The sequence below is a fragment of the Bombina bombina genome, chromosome 2 (assembly GCF_027579735.1).
Source record: "Bombina bombina isolate aBomBom1 chromosome 2, aBomBom1.pri, whole genome shotgun sequence".
In the NCBI taxonomy this organism is placed as follows: Eukaryota; Metazoa; Chordata; class Amphibia; order Anura; family Bombinatoridae; genus Bombina; species Bombina bombina.
In genome coordinates this window covers 705,958,579-705,976,519 of record NC_069500.1, presented here as the reverse complement: position 1 = coordinate 705,976,519, position 17,941 = coordinate 705,958,579, and the positions used below count along the sequence as shown (strand labels likewise).

General features: G+C 41.5%; 1 protein-coding gene across 1 annotated transcript in view; it reads left to right on the top strand.

The window, feature by feature from the left end:
• SMC2 (structural maintenance of chromosomes 2) overlaps positions 1-17,941 on the top strand; it is a 291,284-nt gene that overhangs the window by 34,261 nt on the left and 239,082 nt on the right. The window contains 3 exon segments of the mRNA XM_053702691.1: positions 5,940-6,078; positions 10,797-10,916; positions 11,040-11,244. Of these exon segments, the coding sequence (XP_053558666.1) occupies positions 5,940-6,078; positions 10,797-10,916; positions 11,040-11,244 (464 nt within the window).

Sequence of the window (17,941 nt, the reverse complement as noted above, 5' to 3'; positions counted from 1 at the left end):
ATAGCTCCTCCCATTACAGTCATTGTCTTTGCCTACGTTAGTTATAGTAAGAGGTAAAGTGAGGTGTTAGATTAGATTCTTCCATCAAGAGTTTATTAATTTTAAAGTAGTGCCAGAGAGTGCTGCTTTGTTCTAGGGTGTAGCCGTAGTCCATAACAGTCTCTAGAGTAGAGCTATTGGTGGCTTTAGAGCAATGGGAACTGTTGGGACACAATTCTCACTGCGCCTCCCTTACTGTGATGCTGCCCTTCTTGTGATGGCCTAAGCAGAAACTAACTCAGGCCCTATCTTTGTTCCCAGGGCTATAGGAGGGAAAGGACCTCTTAAACCTGTTGGAGCTGTCCTGCTGTCGGACAGCATTGAGGTAAGTGCAGTCTTTATTATTCTGGGACATATTTCAACTCAGAAGACTCTGCACTTAATCATACATATTTTCATTGGGAACATGGGTTCCTTAAGTAGAGGGCTCTTCTGCAAGACAACATTTATACAGGCACTGGGCTACCCTTGGGGCTATTTTTATTGGGAACAGGGGCTCCTTAAGTAGAGGCCTCACCTGCAAGACAAAATTTATACAGGCACTGGGCTACGCTTGGGGTTATTTTCATTGGGAACATGGACTCCTTAAGTAGAGGGCTCCCCTGCAAGTCAGCATTTATACAAGCACTGGGCTACGCTTGGGGCTATCGTTTTTTTATTAAAAACTTAGCCGAGAAGCTGTGTCAAATTTTGACGCCCGCGAAGGGCGGGGCTCATTTTCGCGCGGTTCAGTCGGGTTTAGAGTAGCCGCGCAGTTGTTAGTCTGTTCCGGAATTCCGACATCCAGGATATCGATCGGGCGTTGCGCTAGAACCGCATGGTTGTATAAGCAAGCGGTTGATAGCGTTCTGAGACCCGATCAGAAACTTGCTGGGCAGAGTGGTCTGGAAACCGGGTGGCAGGCAGGCACCTCAGTCCTTTTCTTGCGGGCAAAGGAATTGTTAAAAAGATTTATCCAGCTCAGTAAAATTGTTGTTTTTTTAATTTTAAAGGCACAGTATCCTGTTATTTTTCAGGATTTATCAAAGGGCCCGTTTTTGGTATTAGTTCTTACACACTCTTGTTTCTCAATACAGTAAGAGAGTGTTAGGTTAAACATTTAAGGGGCCAATACAATTTTAAGGGCCAGTATATATTTTTTGTTATTTCTATCTTTGCACTGTTTTCTTCAATATCATGGATTTAGAAGATGTCCAGAATGTTACTTGTGCCATGTGTTTTGAATGCCAATGTGGAACCTCCTGTTCCTTTTTGTCCCTCATGCATTGAGAGGGCTTTAAACTATAGAGAAAAAACATTTCTGATAAAAAATGATCTAAGGCGGATGCTTCTCAGGAGTCGAACGATGAGATGCAGAGTATGCCGCAGCTTTCTCCCCAAGCATCACATCCCTTAACGCCCTCTCAAGCAGTGCCCTGTACTTCTTCTCAAGTTTCTGCGGCAGTTACATTAAAGGACATAGCTGCAGTTATGTCTTCTACACTTTCTGATGCGTTATCTGCCTTTCCTATACTTCAAGACAAACTTAAAAGGAAGGACAACTACATGGTCAATGAAGCTTCTGATGCTATGGTGGCAATCTCTGACGTATACCCTCCCAGGGCTCTGAGTTGGAGGGTATGGAGGTTCTATCGGAAGGAGAAATTTCCAACTCAGGAAGTTCCTTACCTTTGACTGATTCAGAAGTGGTTTCTTTCAGGTTTAAACTAGAACACATCCGCCTGTTACTCAGGGAGGTTTTAGTGATTTTCTTACTCAGATGTTTTTCCAGTTCCCAAGCGAACTTTGGAGATTATTTCTAAGGAATGGGAGAGACCAGATATTCCCTTCTCTCCTCCTCCCATTTTCAGGAAGATGTTCCCTATAGCTGACGCTGTCAGGGAATCTTGGCAGACGGTTCCTAAGGTGGAGGGGTTTATTTCCACCTTGGCTAAATTAACTACTATTCCTATTGAGGATAATTGTGCTTTCAAAGATCCTATAGATAAGAAGTTGTAGGGTCAACTTAAAAAGATCTATGTTCACCAGGGTTTGGTATTGCAACCGGCTGCATGCATTGTTACGGTCTTGCTGCTCTTGCGGAGTCTCTTAAGACTGAGACTTCTTTGGAAGAGATGCAGGATCGGAGTAAAGCTCTTAAATTGGCTAATTCTTGTATTACTGATGCTTCTCTGCAGAATACTAAATTGGCTGCTAAGAGTTCAGGTTTTTCTTTCTTAGCCCGTAGGGCCTTATGGTTGAAGCCTTGGTCTGCGGACGTGTCATCCAAGTCTAAACTTCTGGCTATTCCTTACAAGGGGAAGACCCTGTTTGGACCTGGCTTGAAGGAAATTATCTCTGACATCACGGGAGGCAAGGGTCATCTCCTCCCTCAGGATAAAAGAACCAAGCAGAAAGGTCGACAAAGTATTTTTTCGTTCCTTTCGAAATTTCAAGGGAAACTCTCTTCTTCCTCTAAACAGGAAGGAAACTATTCCCAATCCAAGTCTACCTGGAGACCCAACCAATCGTGGAACAAGGGTAAAAAATCCAAGAAACCTGCTGCTGCTTCCAAGTCAGCATAAAGGGTTTGCCCCCGATCCGGGACCGGATCTGGTAGGGGGCAGACTTTCCTTCATTCAGGCTTGGGTGCGAGATGTTTAGGATCCCTGGGCTATAGAAATAGTGTCTCAGGGATACAAACTGGAGTTCAGAAATTCTTTCCCCAGAGGAAGATTTCTTGTTTCAAGATTATCTGCAGACCAGGTAAAAAGAGAGGAGTTCTTACATTGTATAAGAGACCTTTCTTCCATGGGAGTAATTTGTCCTGTTCCGATACAGGGACATGGTTTTTATTCAAATCTATTTGTAGTTCCCAAAAAGGAGGGAACCTTCAGGCCTATATTAGACCTTGAGAGTCTAAACAAGTTTCTCAGAGTTCCATCTTTAAAGATGGAAACTATTCGTTCTTCCATTGATCCAGGAGGGTCAATTTATGACGACAGTGGATCTAAAGGATGCATATCTTCATGTTCCTATCCACAGAGATCATCACAAGTTCCTGAGGTTTGCCTTTCTGGACAAACATTTTCAGTTTGTGGCTCTTCCTTTCGGTCTGGCCACGGCACCCAGAATTTTCACAAAGGTCCTGGGGTCTCTGCTGGCGGTTCTAAGACCGCGGGGCATTGCAGTGGCGCCTTATCTAGACAATATTCTAATCCAGGCGTCATCTTATCAGCAAACAAGGTCCCATACAGACATTGTGCTATCCTTCCTGAGAACTCACGGGTGTAATGTAAATCTGGAAAAGAGTTAGTTAATTCCGAAGACAAGGGTATCCTTCTTGGGAACTCTAATCGACTCTATATCCATGAGAATTTTTCTGACAGAGGTAAGTCAAAGATTCTGAATACATGCCGAGCCCTTCAGTCCACTCCTCGGCCGTCAGGGGCTCTGTGCATCGAGGTAATCGGATTGATGGTGGCGGCAATGGACATCATTCCGTTTGCTCGGTTTCACTTCAGACCTCTGCAGTTAAGCATGATCAGGCAGTGGAATGGAGATTATACAGATTTGTCTCCTCAACCCTAGAACAAGAGACGAGGGACTCTCTTCAATGGTGGTTGTCTCTGGATCATCTATCCCAGGGGACGTGCTTTCGCAGACCTTCATGGGTAATTGTGACATGGGACGCCAGTCTTTTAGGATGGGGAGCAGTTTTGGGCTCTTTAAAGGCTCAGGGTGTATGGACTCAGGCAGAGTCTCTCTTTCCCATCAACATCCTAGAGCTGAGGGCGATCTTCAATGCTCTTCGGGCCTGGCCTCAGTTGGCTACGGCTCAGTTCATCAGATTCCAATCGGACAACATAACGACAGTTGCTTACATCAATCATCAGGGAGGAACAAGGAGTTCCTTAGCGATGACCGAAGTAGCCAAGATAATCCGGTGGGCGGAAGCCCATTATTGCCATCTGTCAGAGATCCACATCCCAGGGGTGGAAAACTGGGAGGTGGATTTTTTGAGCAGACAAACCTTTCATCTGGGATAGTGGGAACTTCATCCGGAAATATTTTCCAATCTGATTCTCAAATGGGGTCGGCCGGAATTGGATCTCATGGCATCTCGTCAGAATGCCAAGCTCCCGAGATACGGGTCCAGGGATCCCCAGGCCGAGCTGATAGATGCTTTGGCACTTCCTTGGTCCTTCAACCTAGCATATCTATTCCCCCCGTTTGCTCTTCTTCCCCGGGTTATTGCTTGAATCAAACAGGAGAGGGCAGTAGTGATCCTCGTCGCTCCTGCGTGGCCTCGCAGGATTTGGTATGCCGATCTGGTGGACATGTCATCTCTGCCACCTTGAACACTACCGTTGAGGAAGGACCTTCTTATTCAGGGGGCCCTCCCTTCACCCAAATCTAGTTTCTCTGAAGCTGACTGCTTGGAGATTGAACGCTTAATCCTATACAAGCGAGGTTTCTCTGATTTGGTCATAGATACCTTGATTCAGGCACGTAAGCCGGTTACTAGGAAGATTTATCATAAGATATGGTATAAATATCTTTATTGGTGTGCATCCAAGGGCTACTCATGGAGTAGAGTTAGGATTCCCAGAATTTTGTCTTTTCTCCAAGTAGGATTGGAGAAGGGTTTATCAGCGAGTTCCCTAAAGGGTCAGATCTCTGCTTTATCTATTTTGTTACACAAGCATCTGGCAAATGTCACAGATGTTAAATCCTTTTGTCAGGCTTTGATTAGAATCAGGCCTGTGTTTTAAACCAATTGCTCCTCCATGGAGTTTGAATTCAGTTCTTAAAGTTCTTCAAGGGGTTCTGTTTGAACCTATGCATTCCATAGATATTAAGTGGTTATCTTGGAAAGTTTTATTTCTTGTTGCCATTTCTTCTGCTCGAAGAGTGTCTGAGCTTTCGGCATTACAATATAATTCGCCTTACCTTATTTTTCATTCGGGTAAGGTGGTGTTGCGTACTAAACTTGGTTTTCTTCCTAAGGTTGTTTCAGACAAGGACATTAATCAGGAGATTGTTGTTCCTTCCTTGTGTCCTAATCCTCCTTCTCAGAAGGAACGTCTTCTGCACAATTTGGATGTAATCCGTGCTTTAAAATTTTACTTACAAGCGACTAAGGACTTTCGTCAATCATCTTCTCTGTTTCTCATTTTTTATGGAAAACGTAAGGGTCAGAAAGCTCCGGCTACCTCTTTCCTTTTGGCTGAAGAGTATCATCCGTTTTGCATATGAGACTGCTGGACAGCAGCCTCCTGAAAGAGTTACGGCTCATTCCACCAGGAAGCTGTTGCTTCCTCATGGGCATTCAAAAATGATGCTTCAGTTGAGCAGATTTGCAAGGCTGCAACTTGGTCTTCTCTTCACACTTTTTCTGAATTTGACAAATTTGATACCTTTGCTTCGGCTGAGGCTGTTTTTGGGAGAAAGGTTCTTCAAGCAGTGGTGCCTTCCGTTTAGGTTCCCTGTCTTGTCCCTCCCTTTTTCATCCGTGTACTCTAGCTTTGGTATTGTATCCCACAAGTAAGGATGAAATCCGTGGACTCATTGTGTCTTTAAAAAGAAAAGAACATTTTTGCTTACCTGATTTATTTCTTTTTAGACACGATGAGTCCACGGCCCGCCCTGTTCTATGAGACAGGTTATTAATGTTTGTAAACTTCAGACACCTCTTCACCTTGGCTTTTCCTTTCTCTTCCTAACTTCGGTCGAATGACTTGAGTGGGAGGGAAGGAAGGAGCTATATAACAGCTCTGCTGTGGTGCTCCTTGCCTCCTCCTGCTGACCAGGAGGCGTAATCCCACAAGTAAGGATGAAATCCGTGGACTCATTGTGTCTAAAAAGAAACAAATTTATCAGGTAAGCATACATTTTCTTTTTTTAATACCATTTTAAAGAGATCCAGAAAAGAGTTGGGATTCAAATCGTGTGAAGGGTCTCGTTATCTCTCTCATCACTGTTAAAGACATCTCTACAGCAACTGCATTAGAAGTGGTGGCTGGTGGACGGTTATATAATGTTGTTGTCGATACTGAGGTGAGTGTTTCTAGACTTTGTTTACTTGCTCCTAATAGCATATGTAATTTTAGCTCTAATATTTTTACTCTGGGGTCTATTCAGTAAAAGTGGCTTGTCTAGCTGACTATTTTTTTGAAAATAAGCAGGTTGAAAATGGTCAGCCTGAATTCACTTAAAGGGACATAAAACCCAAATATTTTCTTTCCTGATTCAGATAGTTTACAATTTTAGACAACTTTCTAATTTACTTCTATTATCTAATTTGTTTAATTCTCTTGGTATCATTTATTGAAGTAGCAGCAATCCACTAATGGATTCTAACTGAACTCATAGGTGAGCCAATCACAATCAATATATATATATATATGCAGCTACCAATCAACAGCTAGAACCTAGGTCTCCTGCTGCTCCTGAGCTTTCCTAGATACAGCTTTCAGCAAAGGATAACAAGAGAAGGAAGCAAATTAAATAATAGGAGTAAATTGGAAAGTTGTTTAAAATTGTATTCTCTACAGGATTCACATTACCTAACTTGCGGCTTTATAATCTTTCTTTCTTAGCACGTATTGCGGCAGACTGGATCTCCGGCAATAATTATGTTCTAAACAATGCATTGGAAGAGAGCATCTGTGATCCATACTTACCTTGCGCACTATTACATTGCGCTCCAAAGGACATGCCACTTAGAATCAAGAAAATTAAAGCGATTTTTAACCCATTAAAGGCATGGTGGAGGATAGGGAAGCTTCTTTCCTTTAATTGCAAAGTTTCCAAATATCTTCCCCTAAGGGGTAATCCATTATTTCAAGCTGGTCTAGACTCAGCTATCTTTAAAAAGTGGTATTCAGTGGGACTAAAAACGATAATACAATTTATCGATGAAGAGAATAAGTGTCTCAGAACATTTGAAGAAATTAAAAACCGCTTCAATCTCTCTAACAAGGAGTTTTATGCTTTTCTGCAAGCAAGGCATTATGTATCTGGGTTACTGAGGGAGGGTGAGTGGAACTGGGAGCTGGGTGATCTAGAGGACTGGCTTACATTAGTTAAGAAGGGCCGCATGTCCATCTCTTACTGCTACTATTTTTTAGGAGCTCAAGAGGGGAAACGTACTTTAGAGAAAATTGCTCAAGACTGGAGACTAATCATGGCACTAGAGCATGTTGATTGTAAATCCATAAAAAATCCATTCACAAAGTGACTCAGGCTACTCTCTCAGCAACATGGAGAGAAGCGCATCTTAAATTGATACATAAATTTCATTATACACCAGAAAAAGGGCATAAGCTTCAGAATCCGAATTTTCAAAAGTGTCCGAAATGTTCTCTGGTTGCAGCTGATATCATACACATGATGTTTAAATGCCCCCTGATTAGTCAGTTCTGGCGTAAACTTGAATTTTGGATTAACACCTCTCTTAAGATTTCTCCCTTGGAGTTGTCACCAAGCTTAATCATTTTCTGCTGCGACAATCAGGCAGAACAACATTTGAACGAAAAGATAAGTGTCTCCATTTTAGCAGCCAGATACCTAATATTTAAAAAATGGAAAACGAAAGAATTACCTTTGGTGGTAGAAATAAAAAATTACCTTAAAAAACAATGCATTTTAGAGCAACGTGATACGAACATCAACAATGAGAGTGACATCAGAAAATTCTTTGGTAAATGGGCACCATTTATTAAATCCCTCCCGATTACAGAAATAGAGTATATTATATTCCCCTTTCAAAACACAGAGCTGGTTTTACTGGGGCTTTGGTGAATGGATTGGACTCAGGAGAGTTGGTAGGGGGGGGAGGAGGAGGGAGGACTGAGGAGGAAGAATCCTTCCCCTTATTATTTTGTTTGTTTGTTGTTGTTTTTTTGAGTTGCCAGTTCTTTCTTTTTTTTTTTTTTTTTTTTTTTTTGGGTTAGTAATTGTATGGAATTACAAATAAAAATATTTCAACAGGATAACCTTAAAACTTAAGGATTAATAGAGTTAATTTATTTTCTTTTTTTTTAGGCTATCAGAGGCCAGAAAAAGCTTAGAAAATATTAGAGGGTTTTATGTTTGTTCTTTCTTGTTTTACCTTCTCTTTTGCTCATATGCAGGAATACTTGAATTGTCAATTGCTGGCCTAACTTACTTTACTTACTCTTTTTGAAATCAAATGTATTTGTTTAAACATGTTGAAATATACAATAAAAAATGAATATATAAAAAAAAAAAAAAATTGTATTCTCTATCTTAATCATGAAATAAAAATGTTGGGTTTCATGTCCCTTTAAATGTATCCACAGTATACACCAATCTTCATATAACTGCATGTAATAGACACCACTATAAAGAAGAATATGCACAGATACTGATCTATCCATTATAAAACATTTTAAAAAAACCTACTTAAAAGCTCCCAGTTTAGCACTGTTGATTAAGTTATGGTGGGGTACCAGTGAAAGGCAGATTATGCAAACAGCAGCCGCAGGAATCTGTAGACCTCAGTATACATCTAAAACTGGGGCTTTGTTAGGAGTCTGAAAATCAGAATGTTATTAAAAAATAAGCACAACTATAACTTTTACAAAAACACTACCAGATGGGCTATATAAAGGGATCATCTACAAAACATTAATGCAGAAAAAAAAATCTAGTGTACAATGTCCCCTTAAACTCGCCTGCTTTAACTCTGGTTTGAGAGAGTCAGCCATTTTTAAAGTGGAACATACTTTCTCCAAGTTTTTAAAGGGACATGAAACCCCAACATTTTCTTTCATGATTTAGATAGCAAATAACATTTTAAACAACTTTCCAATTTACTTCTATTGTTTAATTTGCTTCCTTCTCTTGTTATCCTTTGCTGAAAGGTTTATCTAGGTAAGCTCAGAAGCAGCGAAGAACCTAGGTTTTAGCTGCTGATTGGTGGCTGCAGATATACGATTGTTATTGGCTCACCCATGTGTTCAGTTAGAAACCAGTAGTGCATTGCTGCTCCTTTCACAAATGATACCAATAGAATGAAACAAATTAGATAATAGAAGTAAATTAGAAAGTTATTTAAAATTGTATTCTCTATCTGAATCATGAAATAACATTCTTGGGTTTCATGTCCCTTTTAAACAGCTGGGATTGATTGACTTGTAAACTTAACTTCCCAATGCTAGCTGATGGGCTTGAATTTAGACTTACAAGTAATCTGTAAAAGATGGCTACCCTAGACATGTATTTACAGAATAGCCAACAGGGATATATATATTATTTTTTTAACCAAGTTTGCTTGTCTAGGTTTAAAGGCATTGTGCTAGTGTATAATTAGTGCGCCAATGGTCTGAAAATCCACTGTCTGTATGACAGTGAGACACAATCACAGTGTTAAAAATCTAAATATATAACTATACGATACAAATCGTTATAGAAAAATACCCCAATCAAATTATATTAGGATACAAATGAATTCTTAAGAAACAAATAAATTATTCTTAGATATTAAAAGTGATAACATAATAAAGTGGTGTCTTTGCAGCAAACACCCCAAAATAATAAGGTGATAAAACTGCAAGGCACTGTAAATAATGAACACAGCAATGTGATAGAATTGTAAAATATTATAGTGAAAAAGTCCCAATGATCGAAGTTCAAAGTGTTACATATATGATGGGCGTAATGTCCAAATCACAGTAGGCAGGCTCTTCTCCAAAAGATCCCTGTTGGTGACCCAGGGGTGGATACTATATAGAAAAAAAGATAAAAGAAGGCGCCAACATAGTGCGGTTACCAATGGGATGGAACACGCTTAGTAAATAATACCAGGTACTCACAGGATGAAAGACACTTGAGAAGTGTCACAGGTGCCTCCTGGACTCTCAGAGTTGTCCAGCTAACTCCCACTCCACTGTGGTGGTAAGGTTCCGCTTGTCTCTACCGATTAGGATGGCTCCGCTAGTGGTTGTGGCTCCCAGCCAGTATTCCAATAGGACTCTCTTGCGGTTTCCCCAAATCCAGCTATCCAGTTAAAATCCGTGCTCTCCGGTGATACAGCAAGGATAAAAGTGGTTTGTGACGGTGGTAACAAACTACAATATTGCCATTAAAAATATCAGAAAAGAAAGTTCGTGGCTGCAGTAATAAAATCAAAAAAAGACTTTATTTACACAACGTTTCTCGGTCTGTACGTGACCGTTTCCTCAGGTGCATAAGTGTACACTTATGCACCTGAGGAAACGGTCACGTACAGACCGAGAAACGTTGTGTAAATAAAGTCTTTTTTTGATTTTATTACTGCAGCCACGAACTTTCTTTTCTGATATTTTTAATGGCAATATTGTAGTTTGTTACCACCGTCACAAACCACTTTTATCCTTGCTGTATCACCGGAGAGCACGGATTTTAACTGGATAGCTGGATTTGGGGAAACCGCAAGAGAGTCCTATTGGAATACTGGCTGGGAGCCACAACCACTAGCGGAGCCATCCTAATCGGTAGAGACAAGCGGAACCTTACCACCACAGTGGAGTGGGAGTTAGCTGGACAACTCTGAGAGTCCAGGAGGCACCTGTGACACTTCTCAAGTGTCTTTCATCCTGTGAGTACCTGGTATTATTTACTAAGCGTGTTCCATCCCATTGGTAACCGCACTATGTTGGCGCCTTCTTTTATCTTTTTTTCTTTAAAGGCATTGTGTGCCAGTACCTACTTTGAAGAGACCCCTCTATTCATATGTCTGAAATACACTTTCTGCCATAATTGCATTTCAGGTAACTGGAAAGAAACTCCTGGAAAAAGGAGAGCTGAAACGGAGATACACAATCATTCCACTAAACAAAATTTCAGCACGGCGCTTGGGACAAGATGCTATAAATGTAGCTAAAAACCTGGTTGGTATTTTGTAAAAATAATCATACTTGAAATTAGTTGCACATATATAAAGAAGGTTTAGATTTTTTTTTTAATTATTTTTTTATTTTTTATTTATTTTTAAATATTTTATTTGTCTTTAGGTGGGTGCTGAAAATGTTAATTTGGCTTTAACTTTGGTTGGGTTTGAATCGGAGCTGCAGAAAGCTATGGAATATGTTTTTGGAACCACTCTCGTTTGTGATACGATGGACAATGCCAAGAAAGTGACATTTGATAAAAGGATACTAACAAAGACTGTCACACTTGGTGGGGATACATTCGATCCTCAAGGAACATTGAGTGGAGGTAAAGGCATTTTTACATAACTTCAAACTATGCATTCAGTGCAACTAAATATATACTGACTCATTTATAGGTTATATCACATGTGGTACACTGTACAGATTATAATTTTACATTTGAGATATCCTTTAAAAATATTAATTTTTGTGTGTGTGTGTATATATATATATATATATATATATATATATATATATATATATATATATATGTGTATATATAGTATAAGTACTGAGTGACTTTTTATTTTTTATTGGATTTGTATCTCTTGAGACTTTAACATATGTATTTTGATAACTTCAAACCAAAATGGTATTAATTAGTCAGCAAAAGACTAGTAAAGTATTGTTAGCAAAGAAGATGATTTATTTAGAGCTTCCAAACTCCTCTATAAATATGCATTCCAGAACTCCTGTCTAAGACTAAATGCATTATTTGGTACTGCTAGGTAAGCATAACAAATATTGCAGGAGATTCCCTTTGTGTAGCCTAGCTCTGGGGTGCAAATACTGTGTGGTGATTTGGGGTCTGCTTGTTTATGAAGTTTGTCATTGTGATTTACGTGTGTGTTAGATGTGCATTTGGCTCCTTTGTTTCAGATCTTTTCAAAGTTAGATTGATTCTAGTACAAGATGTTAACGTGGTGATCTTGCACAAGAATCGATCCGTCTCCAAAAGGAGCCGAATAGCGCATACTTCCGCATTCGGATCTTAACGAAGGATCCAAATGCACGTTGAGTGTGGGCAAACTGAATTTTTTAATGTGCAGTTACCAGATAACTTACTTATACAAGACACATTTTCTACTTAAAGCCATAACTGTAGTTTAGTATATACTTGTGAAAATGTTTACATATTTGTTTTTATCTTGCTGCTATATTTGTCTTTCCTATGGTATGGAGAGTCCACAATTTTATTCCAATTACTAGTGGAATATTCATCTCCTGCCAGCAGGAGGAGGCAAATAGCACCCCAGCAGAGTTAAGTGTCACTTCTCTTACCCATAATCCCCAGTCATTCTCTTTGCCTCTATCAAGGGATAATGTGCGTAGATGGTGTCTGAAGATATTTAATCCTTTAATGGGTACTTTTCCCTGCAAGCAAGGATTGGGGCTATGCTTTGTCCATGTCAATCTCTTTAGTAAGAGTAATGATGGCTTTTAGCAGTTAGAAGACGGCAAGGTGGACTTTGTTTAACTTCTAACATTATGCTACCCCTATTATAGAAAGCCAGGGTTGTTTTTTCTGTCTATTCTTTTATGCCCAGGTCCCTGTCAGATGTGTGATGGGGCTGGCTAAACCTGGAGGTGCTGTATCTGCTCTACAGTCCTTTATTTATATTTCTCAAAGATATATTTCTTTCTAATGTCACAATGAGTCCACGGATCATCTAATTACTATTGGGAATATCACTCCTGCCCAGCAGGAGGCGGCAAAGAGCACCACAGCAAAGCTGTTAAATATCACCTCCCTTCCCTCTAACCCCAGTCATTCTCTTTGCCTACGTTAGAGCAAGGAAGTGGTAACGTTTAGGTGTTAGAAGATTCTTCACGCAAGATTTAATTTTTTTCAGCAGTGCAAGATTTTGCTGTTTTGTTCTAGGGTGTAGCCGTAGTCCATATCAGTCTCTTCAGTAGAGCAGTGGTGGCTTTCAAGCAATGGGAACTTGTGGGGTACAATCCTCACTGCGCCTCCCATATATTTATGCTGCCCTAACCATGCAAGCCTGAGTAGATTACTCAGTCTTTGTTTCTATCCACAGGTCCATGTGAGGGAACAGGCCTCTCAAACCTAGTGAGCTGCCGTGCTGCCTGGCAGAAGTCTTAAGGTAAGTGCTAACTTTAATTTTTTCTGGGACACACAGAAAATAGATGGCACTTTCACATTAAAAAAATTTTGGGGACAAGTCACATTCACCTATGATGGGGGAATGTTTATTAAGGGCAGCAGAGCAGGCACTGTGGACAAGGAGAATCTGGCTCAGTGATGGTGGTGTATTTTTTACTTTACTCCCGACGGCTGTGATAATACATTTAGCCGATCGGGAGTTTCATGTGGTTACGCCCACGATGGACGGAGTTAGATACGGCGGCAGTTCCTATTGCGCGCCTTTTTTTTCTGGCCCTCTGTCACTTCCTGTGTTCCGCATTGGAAATAAGCTGCGTCACAGATTAAGCAGCGTTGTGGTTACGGACCGTAATTGTTAAGATTTGAGTCCGGATCAACTACAAGTCATATACTTCGTTAGTAGGCAGGCAGGTAAGCACCTCAGCAAGACTAAGCTGAGGTGTAGAGTTGTCTGAAGTGTTATTTTGGGGGCAACTGTTTATTTCAAATGACAGAAAAATAAAGCAGTTATTTTTTTCGTTTAAAATTTAAAGAAACCACTATTTTTTTTTTTTTTATTTTTTTTTTGGGGGGGGGCTATTTTCTAAATAAAAATCAGTTTTGTCTGTTTATTGGTGAATAAAGATGGACTAATAAACCCTGCAAGATGTTACATGTTCTTTATGTTTTGATGCTAATGTAGAACCACCAATCCCTTTCTGTTCCTCATGTATTGATTGAACTTTACATTACAGGGATAGACTTTTTCCTGAGCCAACATTGTCTAAGGCGGATACTGTTAAGGAGTCTTCAGACAATGTTCAAGATATGCAGCAGCTTTCTCCTCAAGCGTCCCAAAATTTAGCATCCATACAGCCAGTGCCCTGCGCTTCCTCTATTACTCCACCTGGAGTTACCTTGCAAGACATCGTTTCCCTAATGTCATCAGCGGTATCTGAAGCGTTGTTTGCTTTTCCATGCTGCAGGGAAAGCGCAAGAGGACATGTAATCAATCGGTAAATAAGGTTGCTGACACAGTAGTGGCTATTCCGAATGTGTTTCTTCCCAGAAACCTGAAGAGGAAGATACTTCGGTAGCATCGGAGGGTAAAATCTCAGACTCAGACAGTGTAATACCTTTAGCTGATACTGAAGTTGTTTCTTTCAGGTTTAACCTCGAACACCTCCGTTTGTTACTTAAGGAGGTTTTAGCTAACCTGGACGACTCCGACACTACCGTTGTAGTCAATCCTAAGAAGTCTAGTAAGCTAAACAAGTATTTTGACGTGCCTTTCATGGTGGAGGTATTTCCTGTACCAGATAGGGCTACAGAGATCATTGCTAAGGAATGGTAGAGACCGGGTATCCCTCTTTCTCCATCCCCTATATTTAAAAAGATGTTTCCTATAGCAGACTCTATCAAGGAGTCTTGGCAGACGGTACCCAAAGTGGAAGGGGCAATTTCCACGCTAGCCAAGAGAACAACTATTCCCATAGAGGATAGTTGTTCCTTTAAGGATCCTATGGATAAGATGTTAGAGGGGTTACTCAAGAAAATGTATGTACACCAGGATTTATAATGGCAACCTGCGGTTTGTATTGCTACTGTCACTAGTGCGGCAGCATACTGGTTTGATGCGTTGTCTGATTCTATTCGGACAGACACTCCCCTTGAAGAAATCCAGGATAGGATAAAAGCCCTTAAGTTGGCCAACTCCTTTATCACGGATGCTTCCATTCAGGTTATTAAGCTGGGAGCTAAGATTTCTGGTTTTGCCGTACTGGCCCGCAGAGCTTTATGGTTAAAATCTTGGTCTGCGGATGTGTCATCTAAGTTTAAACTTTTGGCGATTCCTTACAAGGGAAAGAACTTGTTTGGACCGGGTTTGACGGAAATAATTTCTGACATTACGGAGGAAAGGGCCATTTCCTCCCTCAGGATAAGAGAAATAAACAAAAGGGACGCCAGCGTAATTTTCATTCCTTTCGAAAATTTCAAGGGAAAGCCTTCCTCTACCTCTTCCAAGCAGGAGCAGTCCAAGTCTTCCTGGAGGCCCAACCAGTCTTGGAACAAGGGAAAACAATCCAAAAAGCCTGCTATTGAATCAGTGTGAAGGGCATGCCCCCGATTCGGGACCGGATCTTGTGGTGGGCAGACTTGCCTTCTTTGCTCAGGCGTGGGTTCGAGATGTTTAGAATCCCTGGGCGGTAGACATAGTGTCCCAGGGATACAAACTAGAGTTCAAGACCTTTCCTCCCAGGGGCAGGTTTCTGCTTTCCAGATTATCTGTAGACCAGACAAAAAGAGAGGCGTTCTTACTGTGTTCCGGACCTCTCCGTCCTGGGAGTGATAGTTCCTGTTCCAATGCAGGAACGGGGTCTGGGGTTCTACTCTAATCTGTTCGTGGTTCCCAAAAAGGAGGGAACCTTCAGACCAATTTTAGATCTCAAGAGTCTAAACAAATTCCTCAGTGCTTCCTTCAGGATGGAAACTATTTGTTCCATTCTTCCTTTGGTCCAAGAGGGTCAATTTATGACAACGGTAGATTTAAAGGACGCGTACCTGCATGTTCCCATCCACAGGGACCATCACAAGTTTCTGAGGTTTGCATTTCTAAACAAACACTTCCAGTTTGGGGCTCTTCCATTTGGCCTTGCCACAGCTCCCAGAATTTTCTCAAAGGTTCTGGGATCCCTGTTGGCGGTGTTCCAATTGCGGGGCATTGCAGTGGCGCCTTATCTGGACGACATTTTGGTTCAGGCGCAATCCTTTCAACAAGCAAGATCTCACACGGAAATGTTATCTTTCATGCAATCTCATGGATGGAAGGTAAATTTGGAAAAGAGTTCCTTAGTTCCAACTACAAGGGTAATTTTCTTGGGAACAATAATAGATTCCTTATCAATAAAAAAAATTCTGACAGAAGTCAGGAAATCAAAGATTTTCGATTCTTGCCTAGCACTTCAGTCCTCTCCTCGGCCATCAGTGGCTCAGTGCATGGAGGTAATCGTTCTGATGGTAGCGGCAATGGACATCATCCCGTTCGCCTGTTTCCACCTCAGACCTCTGCAGTTAAGGATGCTCAGTCAGTGGAACGGAGATTATGCGGATCTGTCTCTGCGATTACAACTGGAGCAGGAGACGAGGGATTCTCTTCTTTGGTGGTTGTCTCAGGATCATCTCTCCCAGGGAACCTGCTTTCGCAGACCCTCTTGGGTGATTGTGACAACAGATGCCAGCCTTCTGGGATGGGGAGCAGTCTGGGGCTCTCTAAAGGCTCAGGGAACATGGACTCGGTCGGAGTCTGTTCTACCCATAAACATTCTGGAGCTGAGAGCAATCTTCAATGCTTTTCTGGCCTGGCCTCAGTTAGCCTTGGCCCGGTTCATCAGGTTCCAGTCGGACAACATAACTTCAGTGGCTTACATCAACCATCAAGGAGGAACTCTAAGTTCCTTGGCCATGACAGAGGTAGCCAAGATAATTCAGTGGGCGGAGACCCACAATTGTTGTCTGTCGGCGATCCACATCCCAGGAGTGGACAACTGGGAGGCGGACTTCCTGAGCAGGCAGACCTTTCACCTGGTGGAGGGGGAACTCCATCTGGAAGTGTTTTCCAGCCTGATTCTCAAATGGGGTCAGCCGGAATTGGATCTCATGGCATCTCGGCAGAATGCCAAGCTTCCGAGGTACGTGTCGAGGTCAAGGGACCCTCAGGCTGTACTGATAGACGCCCTGGGGGTACCTTGGAATTTCAGTCTCTCGTACCTATTGCCTCAGTTCGCTCTTCTAACACGGGTCATTGCTCGAATCAAGCAGGAGAGGGCGTCTGTGATCCTCATTGCACTGGCGTGGCCTCACAGGATTTGGTATGCAGACCTGGTTTACATGTCATCTCTTCCACCTTGGAGACTTCCGTTGAGAAAGGACCTTCTACTTCAAGGGCCCTTCCTTCATCCAAATCTAGTTTCTATTAAGCTGACTGCTTGGAGATTGAACGCTTAATTTTATCCAAGCGTGGATTTTCGGAATCTGTCATTGAGACCATGATTCAGGCTCATAAACCTGTGACTAGAAAGATTTACCATAAGATATGGTGTAAATATGTATATTGGTGTGAATCAAAGGGCTACTCTTGGAGTAGAGTTAGGATTCCTAGAATTCTGTCTTTTCTCCAAGAAGGTTTGGAGAAGGGTTTATCAGCAAGTTCCCTAAAGGGTCAAATATCTGCCTTGTCTATTTTGTTACATAAATGTCTGGCGGACATCCCAGACGTGCAGTCGTTTTGTCAGGCCTTGGTCAGGATCAGGCCTGTGTTCAAGCCAGTTACTCCTCCCTGGAGTCTTAATTTAGTTCTTAAGGTTCTTCAAGGTGCTCCGTTTGAGCCTATGCATTCTTTAGATATTAAGTTTTCTTGGAAAGTTTTGCTTCTTGTTGCTATTTCATCTACTTGTAGAGTGTCAGAACTCTCGGCATTACAGTATTAGTCTCCTTACCTTATTTTTCATTTGGATAAGGTGGTTTTGCGTACTATGTTAGGGTTTCTCCCTAAAGTAGTTTCAGACCGGAACATTAATCAGGAGATTGTTGTTCCTTCCTTGTGTCCTAATCCTCAAAAGGAACGGCTTCTGCGCAATCTGGACGTGCATTAAAACTCTATTTACAGGCGACTAAGGATTTTCGTCAGTCTTCTGCTCTGTTTGTGGTATTCTCTTTCTTTGTGGCTGAAGAGTATCATTCGCTTTGCCTATGAAACTGCTGGACAGCAGCCTCCTGAGAGTTACAGCTCATTCTACGAGGGCTGTGTCCTCTTCCTGGGCATTCAAAAATGAAGCTTCTGTGGAACAGATTTGCAAGGCTGCAACTTGGTCCTCTC